The 16,633-nt window shown below is 30.8% G+C and overlaps 1 protein-coding gene across 5 annotated transcripts in view; it reads right to left on the minus strand.

Moving 5' to 3' along the window:
- The window catches only part of Dgk (diacyl glycerol kinase 1), a 48,653-nt gene that overhangs the window by 10,701 nt on the left and 21,319 nt on the right, over window positions 1-16,633 (minus strand). For all 5 annotated transcript variants that reach the window (XM_089267238.1, XM_015939232.3, XM_089267241.1 and 2 more), the window contains 10 exons: window positions 14,649-14,723; window positions 13,572-13,691; window positions 12,162-12,285; window positions 11,203-11,291; window positions 10,941-11,057; window positions 6,250-6,348; window positions 2,938-3,018; window positions 1,496-1,590; window positions 527-687; window positions 71-324 (listed from right to left, as the gene is read on the minus strand). In XM_089267238.1, the coding sequence (XP_089123364.1) occupies window positions 71-324; window positions 527-687; window positions 1,496-1,590; window positions 2,938-3,018; window positions 6,250-6,348; window positions 10,941-11,057; window positions 11,203-11,291; window positions 12,162-12,285; window positions 13,572-13,691; window positions 14,649-14,723 (1,215 nt within the window). The remainder of the gene's footprint in view (window positions 1-70; window positions 325-526; window positions 688-1,495; window positions 1,591-2,937; window positions 3,019-6,249; window positions 6,349-10,940; window positions 11,058-11,202; window positions 11,292-12,161; window positions 12,286-13,571; window positions 13,692-14,648; window positions 14,724-16,633) is intronic.

Consider the following 16,633-nt stretch of genomic DNA (forward strand, 5'->3'; position numbering starts at 1 on the left):
TGTTAACGATATTGTCAATTATCCTGAATTGGGTTTATCTTTTTGCTAATAGTTAATGATGGCTACTCACCACTCCAATGGAAAAATAATTGTTGAATATGTTACATGGAATGGGATCACCTTTTTCCGTTTCTGTTCCACAAGTTGAAATGTCAATCTTCCAACGATCGAGCATTACAGTCGACGAGTGTTCAACCCTTTTGAGTATCTTGTTGAGACTTTCATTATCATAACCTGGACCCCAACGAAGGCAGCGTGCAAGATCATTCCCAGTTCCCAAGGGAAGTATTGCCATTGGTGGATTAGAGTTCAAGCTCATTTTATCTGATGATAAATAATTGAAGGAATGAAAAATTAATACTTGGATGGAGCATGAGAAAACAATCAATTTTCACAAGACACAAACATAAAGATAATCTACACTCCCTGATATCAATGGAATGATAAATAAAAATTGTTCTCAACATAATGATAAATGAATGGCAAGGCGTTTCTCTTTGCCTGTTATCAAGGATCATGATAATACCTATGGAATCAAGGATCCAGCCAACTGTGCCATCACCGCCACAACACAGAACTCTGAAGTTTGGAATATCTTTATAAAATTGTAGAGCTTGGGCAGGACCACCTTTGGCAATGTTACAAACTTGTCTTGGGTTTAAAAGATACTGAAATTTACGAAAAATTCTGGCGAAAAAGAGACAATTTAATGAACATTAGTGAACATCCAATCATTATTTTCATTTTTTGTTGCTTTACAAAGAATCAAGAAGCAATGAAACTGAAACATTTTCTCAAATAGATACAAATTTCGCATTTTAATGATCAATTCCAACACAACTGAAAGGAACAATTTATTCCAAGAATTTTGAAAAAGTCATTTCTAGGAGTCGTTATTATTATATCTTCACTTCATTATTAGTGAAATCAGTTTGAGTCACAATCACTTTCAGGCATTTTTGAATATTAACTTCAAAAGACTTTTAAGATGAATTAGACTTGTTTGCAATTAAAAGCCGATCCTTAATTAGATTTGTTTGAAATGCATTTGAAGTTTTAGTGGAATTGAATCTCGAGTGTGAACTGTACAAGATTGTTTTATGATATATTGAGAGTTGAACGAATTTATCAGAAAAATTTCTGATTCCTTATGTTCGCTCATCAAACCGTTTCAATGAGAACGGATTTCATCTTGCATTGACTCTGTCTATTTAATGCAATTCAAATATGTTGAAAGAACTTGAGAATTTGGGAAAAGCGCTTTAATCTGTTCAACTTCAAAGGAATACCAAAATTCGAGACAAAAGTAAATTACTTAAGCTTCGCTTCAGATTGAACCCTGGCCGATAAAATGTAAAATTGTTAAGATCCGAAAATTTCCCTTCATTTGTTGCGATGATTCAAATTTTTCTGCAAGATGTTGCTTCTTGAAACTTGAGAAATGCAATTAATGGACTAATTAAAACTTTTTGACCTCATTGAGTTTACAATTTACCTCATTCCCTGTCTTCCACCACTTTTGGGATTAACCAGAATAAGAAGTGGATGAGTTCCAGATAAAGGAGTTATTTGAAATGAAATTGGACTGATCTGAAAGAAAATGAGAAAACATTAAATAATGAAATTCAACGATGAAAAAGTAGACAAGAAAATGAATTGAAAAGAGTTTTGAAAATTATTTAACACTTCAGTTGTTGCTATTTTTGCCATTTCAAATAATTTCACTTCAAAATAAAATGATCAACTTTTGCATCAGAAAAAAGCCTTTTACTTATTCAATACATTTGAAATGATATTATATAAAAATGTAAAGCAATTTACTGCAATATTAATAATTGATTGATTGAAAATGAAGCCAATTGAGAATGAATTGAAAAAGAGATTAATTATTTGATTAAGTTACCATTAACATGCAAAGATACTCTAGTTGATTAAATAATTAATTGATTTGCCATGTTGATCATCATCATTAACTTAGATGATTGACGAAAGGCCAACCATTAGTTTCGTCAACATTGATAACTAATAAAATTGTCTAATCTTGGAAAGTTGATGAAAAGGAAAAGGTAATCTAGACTTTATGATATCATTCATGTGAATGTGGTTGAACCATTTGTTGTGCAGAGTCAATCTCAGGGAACAAGAAGCAGAAGCAAAAAGAAGGCAAAAGTTCAGCCGAGATTCAATCAGTTTACTTGACCTGAAAATTTGATCTCCTTTCAAAATCTTTTCCTAAAAATGCATTCATTCTCACTGTTTATCTGAGTTTTTTTTCTGAACTTCGCCTGAAATGAATAAGAGTTACAAAGGGTTGACAATAAGCGCAAGTTGTCAAGTGAATAAGTTTGACAATTTTTTTCTTGCCATCATTTGATTCTTGGTTAACTTTGAAACGGAAAATGTTACTCGAGAAGGGAATTAAGAGATGCAATGGATAACCCATTGATAACGATTTTACTGATTCTTTTTTTCGCTGTTCTTTGATTTCGAAAGTTTTCCTGATTTTTCGTTTTTCGTTTCCATTTTTTGACTCTTTTCTTCTTCTTTGTAAATCTCTGTCTCATTCTTGTTATTCACTGAACCAAAGGTTAACCTACTTTGAGTTATTCATCTTTACCAATGCAACACATTTTATCATTTAATTTCATTTTCTCCTTTCAACTATTTCCTTTGTTTTCTTCCATGAATCTTCTTCTTCTTCTTCACCTTCCCTTTTTTGCTTAGCTTCAAGTCAACATGCATTTGAAATACATTTATGTATTACCATTGGCATGATGAATGGTGCACTTCAAATTCAGCTTGCGTTTATGAGTATGTAAAAGACAACATGAAAGGAGGCAAAGGAAAAGAAACTCTGCAAATGATAATGATGATAACTTTACAGGGCAATAAATTGATAAAGCAGATTGAAATAGTAAATGAAAGGCAGATACTTACAGAAGATGATTTGGAATCTGAATCATTTCGGGACAATGATTTCTTTTGATTTCTCTCGCTATTTAAACTCTTCTGTCGCTCCTAAACCAATTTCATCAGAAAAAAAACAGAAAAAAAGATTAATGAATGCATTAGAATAAAAAATGTTCAGCAAATTATCATCAATTTAAGACTACATTTCAAACCATTTAAAAGCCAATTTTGCAAAATTATGAACACTTATTGATGTCAGTTTTATCCTCAAATATTAGCATAAATTGAAAGCAATGAATGCTGATATTTAACCCACGAGATGCACCGTCTAAGATCGGAGCATTTGGAGGTCAATTTTCGGAGAATCCTTCCGAGATTTGACTTGTTCTGGATTGGAAATTCTTCTTCATATAATCAATGATTTTGAAAATTTTAGGTTAAAACTGAAGTTTCTTATCTCACAACCAGATTGATCTAAAAGTCTTGATCAATCAATTATTCGGGTCAACATCTTGCATATTCAAGTCTATTCTTGATTTTTTGGATAAGTTGTTAAAAGATGATGAATTAATGGAAATGCATTATTCCATGAGAAAAGTTTCTTTTAGTTTGGAAAATTTCGAAACCAGAATTGATGGTCACTCATTAATTATATTATAAATTATTTTCTCCCGTTTTTTACCCTTTTCCGTTCATAATCATTTAATTGATCAACTGATCCTTTACACTGAAAACAATACAACATTTTGACATTTTGCTCCCATTTTCCTCTTGCTTTCCCATTTATCAACTCTCTTCCTCTCTTAATCTTCATCATTATCATCATTAAGATCTGAAGCATTTTCCCTTTTCTCTCTTTTCCACCATGAAAGAGAAAAAAGCATTTACTGATGGCAATAAACCAACGAGTAACCAGCAAAAGAAAATCCAGATACAGAAAAAAAGATCCATGATTATCCACTGTTTCATGGAAAAATTGAAAAGACAATTTTGCAGGCCTAATTATTCAAGTTTCAGGACGAATCAATAAAGCTGGAAAACACTAAAAGTTTACCCATGAGAGTTTGAGTTTACATTGGACATTCATTTCTTGATGATTAAATCTAAACCCTTTCCACTAAATTGTCAAGAGAAGCTGAAAACTATCATGAAATTGATGAAAATAATAAAGAAAAGATAATGTTCTAAATGCTGAAACAGAGTCAAATTTCCATCATAATTAATCTCATTGTAATGAGCACAATCCCTGTGCCTCATTAGATGGAAAAATTGAACCATGTCATGATAATGCTCATGAACATTCAGAAAAGGAAAAATGTTATTCTTTAACAATCCAAAGAAACAGAAAAAGATTCAATTCCAACCTCAATATTTAATATGTCATTGACTTAATAGTCAAGTTTGGCAACTTTTTCACTTCACATTCAGACTTACATTCAAAATGAATAAGTTATCACATTAACAGGGAATGTTCACTCCCAGTGTGGAGTGAGTGTCGAACCTTTTGAAAGCAAAAAGATTCTAAACAAAGTTGAATTTAATGAAAATTGTGATTAAAATGAATACAATTGAGGTGAAAAAATGATAATCGGAAGTTGAATTCGGTTAATATTTGTTTAAAGCTATTTTTAACTGCTATTATTTGCTCTATCATTTAATGTTCAATCAATAGTGAAACATTTAAATGAAACTTTTGACATTTCTTTATCTTCATTAAATATCTTTAATGTAAATTGCAATGAAAATTAAAAGTTCAATTTAGAAATGAATAAGTCAATTGTTCGCTTTTATTTGAATGAACCTTTTTTTGCTGTGAGAATTGAAAGTAAATTAAGAAAAGCAAGAAAATGAAACATTTTTGAATGTTAAGGTACATCAAATGGTAATTTGATGATCAACTTTGGAATTAAATTTTATTTCAATTGACAATCATTTAATTGAAATAAATTGTTCTGCCAAAGCTTAATCATAACTGAGTGGAATCGGGTTTGCAATGAAGTTAAATGTTTCATTTTATGTCATTTAACGAGATAATTTTACAATCGTTTGACATTTGAATAGCAAATGAAAGTTATCAGGTCAGTCGGTTTATTGTTGTGATTCAAGTCAACATACAAATGAAGTAATATTGGCAACATTTCAATGAATATTCTGTCGAGTTGTTTACAGTCAATCAGTTAACTGGTCAACATATCAAGTGATGAAAAGCAATATCAAGGGTCAACAGTGAGCAAATTAAAAAAAAAAGTTTTTGCATTCTTGTAATGGCAAACAAGGAGAAACTCGATGCCTTCAATAAACTCAAATTTGGTCAATTTGGTCATTTTAGGTATTTTGTTGTCTAATAAAGCTTTTCTGGTTCAACTCAAATCAAGATTCACTCTTTTAATAGATTGTTGGTCAACTTTCATGTTATACCAGACAGTAAGAATGGAACATTGGCTGGCAAAAGAGGAAATTTTATGCACTAAAATAAAGCTTACATGGTTCAATAGTTTATTTCATTGGCTTTACGTGAACCTTATTCCATGCAATTGGCTTTCTTTTGTTTATGTGATTAGCTAATTGAATAAAGGCTTCTAATGGATAATCGAATCATCAATATAACTTATTATTCGCAAGCTTATGCCGAAAATTACGGACTTTTTAATGAAGAAAAATATACAATCAGATTCGCCAGAAAGAAGTTCTAGACATTCTGGTCTTTTCTCTTAGAAGCTCAGCAATAATGATGAAATTTTGCATTAGAGTTTTCAAAAATTGCAAGAATATTATGTTTCTATTTAAATCTAGTCGATGAGCAATAACGCAAATCAGAAGCGTCTCAAAAAGAAAAGCAAAGTCTAAACTACTCTTTTTGCCAAATTTGGCGAATTTAGATGGCTGAATGTTGCAAAATATTGGGTTAAAGCAACAGTTTATTCAATGCCATTTCGTTAATAAGTTGCCAGCGAAATTAAAGCTAAAAGACTCATTTTTTAAACGAAATTTCGACGTAAAAGTTGAGAGAAATGTGAGAAGCTTTTCTTTGATTTGATCATTCTAAGTCATTATTTGTGCAATTAGTGACGAAAATTTTTCAGTGTAAACTTGATTGAAATTAGATTGGTTTTAAATTGATTCACTGGTTAACATAAATCAATGAGTTGTTCATTAATGGATGAGAAAGGGAAACTGCTAGTTGAAATTGAAACGATAAACTAGCATTTAATGAAAACTTTCATCTATTAATAGACTTGTGAATTGATTTGGCTTTATTTAATGGCGATTGTGATGATTATCGTTGAAAGTTAATTAACAGGAAACACACAAAATGAGGGAAATTAGTTTTTCACTTACCAAAACAATTGGACAGATACTTGTTGGTGGCAACAAGTGATCCCTGTGTTCACCCAGATTACACTCTGGTTTAACTTGGGATGCACAATGGCTGTGCAGCTATAATGAAATGAGAAGCAATGAAAAGTAATTCAAGTTAAGACAGTTAATAGAGTAAATTTCAAACAAACAATTCGTTCATCTTCTTCATCTTCTTTATCCTTTTCTTCTTATTGCTTTTGTTGTCTAACTTTGCACCCATTATCGTTATTATTTGGCTTTGATTCCCTTCATAATAACTCGACTGTTGAAACCAATAAAACAGAAAAGTTAAATAACATTTGCTCGTTTAATCCAATAGATTGAGATTTCAGGAATAAGTTCAATGCTTGTTGATTTACTTGAGCAAGTTTGCTATTCTGGTGCAAATATTCATCTGTTTATGTTAACTTTGCTTTTAAAAAGCGCAAACAAAGTGATGTTAAAATCAATTAAAAGTCAATTAAATAGTTGCCAAAATCAATCGGCAATCAAGAAGAGTTGCTTAAAAGCTTAAAAAGTGTGTAATTAACTACAATTTAGCAACTATTTAGCAACATTTATCCCAATTTACGATTGAAATGTTCAATCTGTGAGCAAAGAAAGAAGGTTTAGGAAATTAGATTTATTTTGAGAGCAAAGTTGATATACCTTTCGAAGGATGAAATTAACACAGATTCATTGTGAATGTTAAGCCGATTGAAAATTTGTAGTTATTTTTACATCAAATTATAATAACAAGTTAGTTTAAGCGTTAAAAGATTTGCAATTTCATGAGGATATAATTTTAAAGATTATTTGTGAAAAATTCATTCCCTGGGAAACAGATTATCAATGATTGCAATTAGTGTATTCTGTTGGAAGATAATTTAAACGATAGACGAAAAGAAACATTTCTTGTTCTTCGAGTTACCAAGTTATTCAAAGTAAATTACCCAAGCTTCACTTGTCAACAGTTTTGAATACTTTTACCACAACCATGACTACAAATCGTTTCTACCAAGTTCACTTTCTTTTCACAGTCGAAGATCACACTTTAATTAAAGATTTAAAGTTACGAAACCAAAAGACATCGACATTGATTGGAAATTCGAATTAAAGGTATCGAGCTATTGCATTGGTCTTAACACAAACTAAGCTAACATACTAATACCTAAGCAAGTCGATTCTGTGACTGGTATTCTTTACCGAATGCACAAGTCTGAATCTAAATGTCTATGCAAAAGCGGAAAAAGACGGAACAAGAAAAGTCTTAACGCAAATTAACTTAAGTTTTGTTGCTTCGTTGATAGACAATTCTTTATTTGGTTTTCTGGTTTCACTTCTAACATCAAACAAGTGATTGTTTAGAGCTAAAACTATCAAATCGTTATTGCAAAGTTTTCATTGAACAAGATTGAACATTTATGAAATAAATGTGTCTTTAGAACGCTATTGAACGTCTGTAGAACGATTTAATAATTGTCATTCGTTCTTTCCTCCTCTAAGCTTATTTAATTTCCAGTTAAAGCTTCACAAATCATGCAATTGAAGTCTGATTTGTTTCTTCGATGCATTTTGTGTTTATAATCATTTACAATGGCAACATTATTGGATTATTTATTGGTTTTAGTCTAGTATTTATTGTTTAGCATCAAAGTTTACTAACAACATTATAACTTCTCAAAGAGTGTTTTCAATAGTAGATGAAGAACCCAAAAATGCATAACAATAAATAATACAAATTGATAAAGGTTACAATTACGTTCTCATCACAAGCATTTAACTTGAAAAATGTTAATTGTTTCATTGAATAAAGCTATTGAATCGGTTAAAAGTTAACCTCGTTATTGGCAAAAGAGAGTAAAAAGAAGAACTAATTTCTTTTGTCGTTGACCAGCAAATCTTACTAAATTGGGTTCGTTTATTTGCACTCTTCTTTTTCTGGTTCATCCATTCATTCATTCACAAGCTCATTATTGTCTTTATTAATATATAATGGTCAATAACTTTCCATGAAACATTAGCAAATAATCGAGAAAACTCTTCATATTTAGAGCCAGAAAGTTAACAAAAACAACTATTTCGCGTTTACATTCATAAAGATCACTTTTACCTCAATGCTAAACTTATACAATGAATAACATTACACTGAAAGATGTTTAAAAGAGTAACCTCTGCAAATGTTTATTCATTTAATAGCAAATAATACAACAATAAGACATTGCTAGCGATAATTTGATCGATCAAAGAACAATTCGAACAGAGAGAACCTGAAAATTGTAAGATCGAAATTAAAGCGCGGTTGAGTTTCTACAAGTGATCAAAATAGTCTTTAAATCTCCTTAGAACGTTGAATTGGAAGCAAAGTTGCGAAAAAACTTGTCTATTTAGTTCTTTCTTCGCACTTTGTACGCCCATTTTGACATATCATTACACTTCAAGTAAGAATAGAAGAATTGAATGCTTTCTTGCTAATTTTAGACTCGAATCATTGGATTGAATTGTTCTGCGTATTGAATTTGATGATATTTTGAGATGTTATGATGACCGAATGAAAACTGAATCCATAATTTGCAATACTTGAAGTGGAATCATGAAACTAACAGGAAATAAAATTGATAAGTCAATCAGATTTCGAGGACAATTCTTGATAATATTGTGTAAAAACATTGTGTTTAAATGTGACACCAAAAGATGATGAGTTTCAATTGAAGTATTGGTAAAGAGATGAAACCTGAAGATTAGTTGATGATGTTAGTAATAAATCTTTCATGATATTCATTTCATCTTCACTTTCATCCTGCATCTGCTTGACATGAGCATTTGGCTAACACTATTTTCGTTATCATTTTGTTGACCACAAGAGTTTGAAATGGAAACTATTTTCATATCAAACTCATCAAGCTGCAAAGAGAGCAAAGAGATTTTTGATTAAAAGCTGAAATCATTTTCTGGGAATCATTAATTGACCCGATTCAAGTGATAACAATAATAATAGAGAATAATCTTTGGATTACTTTCCATCACAATAACTTGAAGCAAGAATAATCTTCAAGAATTGAATGTCCGTGAATCCTGAGGAAGAAGCAAGAGAAAAGGAAGTTTATTCTCGAATTGAAGTGAACCTGACCTATCAATGAATCAATGAAACTCATGAAATGATGGAAGAGCAAACACGAAGGTAAAGATGAATTTTTTGCATAAACAGAAACACTATTAAAGTTTACTCCATTTGAAGGAGAAATGCAAAAATTGGCAAAAAATGAATTATTGTTTGCACTTCAAGTCGATGAATAAGGTTTTCTTGTCTAAAATTTTCCAGTTTTCTTTCGATTTAAAGTTTTGAAGCAATTTGTTTGAACAGCAAACAAACATATTGCGTTAATGGACAATAGAAATTTTAATGTTTTCAAGATTAATTCAATAGCATTTCAACTTTTTTCGTTACGTGATCAATTTTGGCAAAAATACGTGATCTTGACGATAATTTTGTCATCTAAATTTAGTCTTTTTTTTCATTTTTCTTTCCACTTTTCTTGTCAACTCAACTTTATCATGATGACATTATAGTTTGGTAATGAGTTTCCCTGTTGACAATTGCAAAAAGGAAAAAGTCTTTGCAACTTTGGCTAAAACTTGAAATAATTGGAAAAATTGTGCTCCAAATTTTTATGCTTTCGAATTTCAGAAATTGAATCGATGAATTATTCTCAGAGCTTCATGAGAGAGTAAACATTTTATAAAAAAAATGTTTAAATTCGAGTCTAAAAAACCTTCTAAGCTCACTTAGGAATTGCACTCTACTCGAGTCTCATCAGTCAACTTAAGTCATTGTTTGAGATGCAATCGAAACTTATTTCTGTGGTTTGTGGCATTTTGCGATTTTCAAAGTTCTTCACCAACTACATTATTGACCACAACTTGCAGCATATTTTGACCAGAATCGGGTTTCAGTAAAATCTGTTTCTCCGTTTTAATTTTGCATTAGAAATGAGTTTTTCTCAGATTCAATTTTCAGTCACAATTAAGCTTGAAATGTTTCATGATTTCTCGGTGAAACTTTAAAACCTTTTTTAAATTTTCACCATTAGAGTTGAAACTAGATTCAAGACAGATTATCTTGAGTAACATCAGAAGATATCAAATCTCGAATCTTAAGACTTGAACATCACTTGATGCAATTGTTTTTACATCAGTTGAACAGTCTATTGTAATAAGAATAAAAGAAATAAAAAAACGTAAAAATTTATCAACTACAATAAGTAGAAGCGAAAAAGTCAAGCAGAGAATTTCTGGTGAAGAGAAAAAAAGGAATTTCCATCGTTTATATTCATCCCACTCACTGTTTTTCATCTGATCTCGATTGCTATTGTTTTTATACTTTTTATACCTTAAGCCATCCACCATGACAACTCCCTGCACAAAGAGTATAACCATTTACCCTTTGCTGAGAAGAGTTTCAAAAGCATTATCAACATAATCATCATCAGCATCATCATCATCATTGACATCATCTCATTATCATTGGATGAATAAAAGATACAATAAAATGAAAAGCAACATTTAACCAAGTGAAAAGAGTAGACCACTTGATGGAGAAAAGGATAACTTTCAATGAAAGAAAAACAAAGAAAAGATGAAAAAGAGGAAGAAGAGGAAGAAGAAGGAAGCGTAAAGGGTCGAGTTCTTACCGTCATTTGACACCATCTACAGTGAAGACCTGTGATTCCGTTGTACGATTTTATCGGCTTTTTACATTTGCTGCATTTTCCAATGCAATTTCCTTCAGTCCAATGGTGAAGCATTATCTGGTTAACCAAAGTAAATCAGAATAATCCAGAGATTTGAAAAAGAAACAAAAGAGAAAAGATTAAACTTGGAATCGAGTTCTTGGGGCAGTCATGAGATTCACATTAAAGGTAAAAGAATCTGTCATTCGATCAAAGACATTACCTGGGAAGTTTTTTTGGACTTTACATAAGTGCTGATGCACGAAGCTGGAGCTCGTTGGACGCACCTTTCATGGACAGTGTATTTACAGACTGAAAGAAGAACAGAAGTTGAGAGATCGAAATTTGACTTTGATTCGAGTCAGTTTTTTGCTCGATTCTCTTGAAACTTGAAACATCAATTGGAAAAAATGACGTCTGGTGATCATGAAAAGTGAAATTTGATTAAAAATCTTAGAAATTTTTCTTCTCATTGTTATTGAATTGTTGAAATGCTTTGATCAACTTTTCCGAAAAACTTTCATTTCTCCAAATTAATTTGTAATTGCTTTAAAACTGAATTCAGTTTGAAGGTGAAATCAATTAAATTGAAATTTTGAGAAAATATTTTATCCGAAAAAAAGAAAAGAAAAAATTTTAATTCCAATTCTGTCCTTGATTTCAAGTTTATCCATTTTTTCATTGACTTTGTTCGAGCCTTTAATTTGTCCAATTTGAAATGCTTTTCTGGATAACAAATATTAACTGCAAGAAATTTAATGGTTAAACTAAATTTAAATGCAATTCATTAACGATGAAAAGAAAATTCTCAGTTGATTTAACAGAATCATCCGGGAACAATTAAAATAAATAATTACTTCTTCAGGCAACATAATTGTCGAATCTTTTTTTTCATATTAAAGTTAACTAATTGAATCAAATTGACAGTGAAAAAGGTGAAAATGATGATAAACTAATTTCACAAAATAACAGTTTAACTTTTTAATGGCTTTTCTCAAGTTTTTCACCTCCAAACATTTCCATTCCAAGTTGAATTCCCTGTTTGTAATTTCACTTTTCATGCTGATATTGGCTTTATTTTTCATCTCTGCAGACTCGTTGCAATTGTCATCATTTTAATTTATTGTTTAACCAGTTTTTTCAAGTTTATTACTCTTAATGGACCATTTTGTGTTAACTTACAGACACAACAAAGACCTTTCCTTCCCAACGAACCAACCAACATGTTTAAACATAAATTGCAATAAGCTGGACGTTTGAAGTTTTTCAACCTCCAAACATGCTGACCGTCATCTTTGACATTGTGCTGTTGGAGGAATCATTAATTGTCTTATTTCAAATGGCATTCAAGTCGATGGAAAGATTGTCAGTACTTTTTGCTTCCATTTAACGTTATTACGATCTAATCAGAGATGAAAATTTGCAGATTTAGAGCTGACAACGAACTTTGGAAAAAATTCTCTCTCAATGAAATTCATTGAATTTCGATATGGATTTTTGCAATAAAATTTCAAAGTCAATGTTTCATTTTATGGTTATTTTTATTCGCATTTTTCTTCAAAAATGAAAATGAAATTCGAGTTAAAAAGTTTTTAGAGAAATAAGTTGAATCGAAATCAAAGTATTATCTGAATCTTTAACACAAATGGTAAATCTTTGCATTATTCAGGTTCTATTGGGCAACTAAGTGAGTCTTTAACCTTTTGTATGTAAATGAGTGAGTTAAGAACGAAATTGCCAGGTTTATTGTACGATTTCGTTCTTATGGAAAATGCATGTTAAACAAATTCCATTCATCACTTTTCATCTTCATTTTAGATTCAATTTGACTTCGATTGTGGACTATTGGCTAAGTCTCTAGATTGTCCGACTTTTCTTTCCTGCTTTCATCAAATGTTGGAACTTGATTTTAAACTATTTTATTTCATTGATTAAGATGAATATAATTTCCAATCAAAGTCAGCGGTTTACTGACCAATCCATTGCAGGACTAAATGATTCTCCTTGTTGATCCAACATTGAGTTGAATTGAAAAGGCTAGATACTTTTTCGTTATCTAACATGAACTTGGATCATGAAATTGACTTGGAGAAGTAAATATCGCCATAAAACATTGAACTGTTGAATTTGTTTAAGCAAAGTGAGAAAAGATTGCTTCTATTTTTAGCTTAAAAAATTGGATTCCACTGGAAAAGGCATAAACTTTGGACTATCAATGAATAAACTTTAAACAACAAATATTGACAATCCTTTTTATGGAATTGAATTAAATTTAAATTTTTTCCATTCAACTTTCAACTTTTAATTGATCATTCAAAGTATCACTTTTCATCTGCTTTTGATCCTTGAAATCAATTAAACCCAAATAAACTCTATTATTGCATTTATTGACAATATTGATCACTAAAAGAGAAACATTTGCAACAGCGAATTGATAAAATTGGATTCAAGCCAAGGCTAGCTTTCATCAACTCGTCTAATGTAATCAGAAAAAAAGAAATGAAAAGTTTTCTTTGAACGGTAAAAATGTGAAAACATTGGAATGTAATCAAAGGTTGAAAATTGTTCGGAAACATGGAGGATGAAACTTACAGAATCCAAGCCTAAAAGAACTAATAAAGGGATCGTTGTTAATCCGCCTCTTTTCCATTCTTCCAGTGATACAGCTCCATCTGAATCATAATCAATTTCAATCATCATATCTTGAAGTATCTGAAAGAAACAAAAATAATCATGGAAAAGTTCATAAAGTTACAATTGAAAATTTCAAAGTTGAAACCAAAGTCAAAATCTGAAACAACTTCATGAACCTTTGACTCTTTACAAAACACAAATTGACTTCCAACAGCAACATAAATAACCGCAATCGTCGATGAACCTTGAATGAACTAAAAATGTTCAGCAAAACTCGATGAGCTCATTACGACTGAACAATGAAGCTCAAAAAAGATCAGGACTAAGGTCATGGATAACAGAAGTAATCATGAAAATTGTTTCTCATTTGTTGTGAAAAGTGTTATTCTGTGTCAATTTTACAATAACTTTTCCTCGAAAGTTTATCGACAATTATCATGAATCGCTTTTATTGCTCTGAACATTGATCAAAAAGTAAACATTAAACTTGACTATCGAATTAGTTATAACTCTCTTTTCATGTAAAAGTCCATCAAAGTTCAACGGCAACAAGATTAAGTAGATTCTTGGATTGGCTCAAATTATCGAAGCAACTATTCAGTTGTAACGCTGGTAATGATGAAAGACTTAATAAGAAACAGTGTTATTGATGGAGAGAAATGATATTTAGTTATTATTACCATCATCATCGTTATTATTATTTACTATTCTCATACTTATCCAGACATTATTTGTAATCTTTTTCTGACCATTTTTATTCTCTTCCCTGTAAATGTACCTTTCGAGTTTATTGCATTTCATTTCTGATGATATTAATAAGTTGCCAGTGAAAGCAACCAATGAAAACAGTGAATACATTATAAAAGTAAAGGGTCAAAAAGTCAATCTTGGTAAAACCAACAATAATAATCTCATTTTGATTGAGAAAACAAAAAATTATCAATAAAAGTTGATTCATCATTTAGTAAACATTTCACTTGAGATTCCCTGACAGGTTATTAATACACTTTCAGAATGTTTATATTGCAAACTTACAGGCTTCAATTCAGTTACATCCCAGCCGAGGTATTCAGCAACGGTCATCATTTGGTCCACAATTGAATCGATTTCCTGCAAAATGGAAAAATCAGTTTTTTCGTTAAAGGAAAATCTAAATGAGAAGAAATAGTTTTTCAAATTAACCATTTTTGCACACTTAATGTGACCATATTTTGTTCATTGACATTACTCAATGTTGGTTGATATCTGGTCTCATTGAGTTTTCCATGAATGTTTCAATTCTTTTTCTGTTTCGCAATTCATTCTATTTTCAACCTTTTCTTTTTATTCAACATTAATTTGCATTCTAAGATTCCATCACTTGAACGCCTAATGTGCTGGGATTTTATGAATATAATGCACATGAATACAAAGTTGAAAAGTGGATTACTTCAAGGTATTCAGTATTCTTGATATGAGAAAACACTTTTTCTTTTTTTTTCTCTTCTCTTCATCATGATGGCTGATGAAAGGAAAACTCATAAATTATTTTACACTCTTATCAATAGTGTTGAGTTGAAAGTTCATTTATTAAACTAAGAGTTGGTAATATTGGAAGATGAGAAGTCAAAGTAGAGGGAAAAAAGTGAAATTATATCAACTTGATGATGCTAATTATCTGCAAAATTATCATGGATTATCATGTATCAAGTTTCAAGTGAATTTATCTTTGGAAAGATTCCTTATAGAATAGCAATCATTTTGATAGAACAAAAGTGTCAACAATTTTCAGAAATTAATTTGCATTGAGATGAGATTCGAGAATAAGAATGAAATTAGTATGGAAATGCAATTCGCAATTTTCCCAGCATTGAGTGAAACGTGCGTTGTCATCTGATTAAATCATAATCTTAACGAACAGGATTTTCGCTATTATCTTCAGCTACTTTACATGATCTGGATTCGTTTGTGATGAAATAAACTTGAGTCAATGTTGAGATTGAATGTAATGCAATGGATAAAAAATTAGTGATGATGATGGTGCATGTGATTCTGACAATGTTTTGGGTCAGATTGATTGAATCAGAACAAGAAGTGATATTTTTGTTAGTTGGAGACAGAAAAGATTCTGGTCCAAAGAAAACATTCAGCAGAACAAAAAGATTCTTTGTTCTCAATGCATATGAAACTGAATGAATGAAGACAAGAGAAGCGAAGCGAAAGAAAGCAAGAAAGTTTACATTGTTTATACAATCAAGTCTATCATGATAAAATCTAAATTGATAGAAAGCAAACTCTACCTTTCCTCAGTTTGCTTGGTTAATTAAATATTGCCTGTTCACCTTGTGACTATAGTCAATTTATCACCTCAAGAATATCATCAAGGAAAATAAGGCTTACTGGGAACAAAGTAGAAGTTCAGCAAATTAGAGGAATAAAAAACAAAACTGAAATGGTGAAAATATTTGCCTGAATGTATGTTGCTATTGCTCAAGCTTGCTTGCAAGTTGGTAATAACCTTTGCAGCATTTTTACATTAACTACGAACTTTTGTTCAGCGTCATTTTGCATTCTCTCGAGATTTGACAAGACTTTCAAGATTACGTCTGAAAATCGTAAGAGAGGTAAATTCTGACTGTTAACAGACAAACACTGGACTTAAGTTGCAACATTACTTAAAATTAATTACCAATTACACTAGTACTCAGGGTTAGTTAAAAAAGGGCCACAGTTAAGTCAATTTCCAGGTATCGCCATCTTGAGCATATCCAGTTTTAAGAGAAACTTAACAATAGAAAACTAAAAATTTTTTTTTCTTGTTGGACGGTGACTATTAAATCGATTTCGATCGATCGATCGTCTCCGATTTTGTCAACTTAACCCTGATTACTAGTGTATCAATTCTTGTACGCCAAATTAGAGATGTTTGAATGGCGATATCATTAGACTTATATGAAATTAACCTGTGGGGAAAAAGTTTGAGACTTTTTGGTTTTTTTCTTATATCTCGTAAGATAATGGCTGAATTTTTTTGAAAATTC

The sequence above is a fragment of the Tetranychus urticae genome, chromosome 2 (genome assembly GCF_039701765.1).
Source record: "Tetranychus urticae isolate SD_2017Ah chromosome 2, NJAU_TeUrti_SD_1.0, whole genome shotgun sequence".
NCBI lineage: Eukaryota > Metazoa > Arthropoda > Arachnida > Trombidiformes > Tetranychidae > Tetranychus > Tetranychus urticae.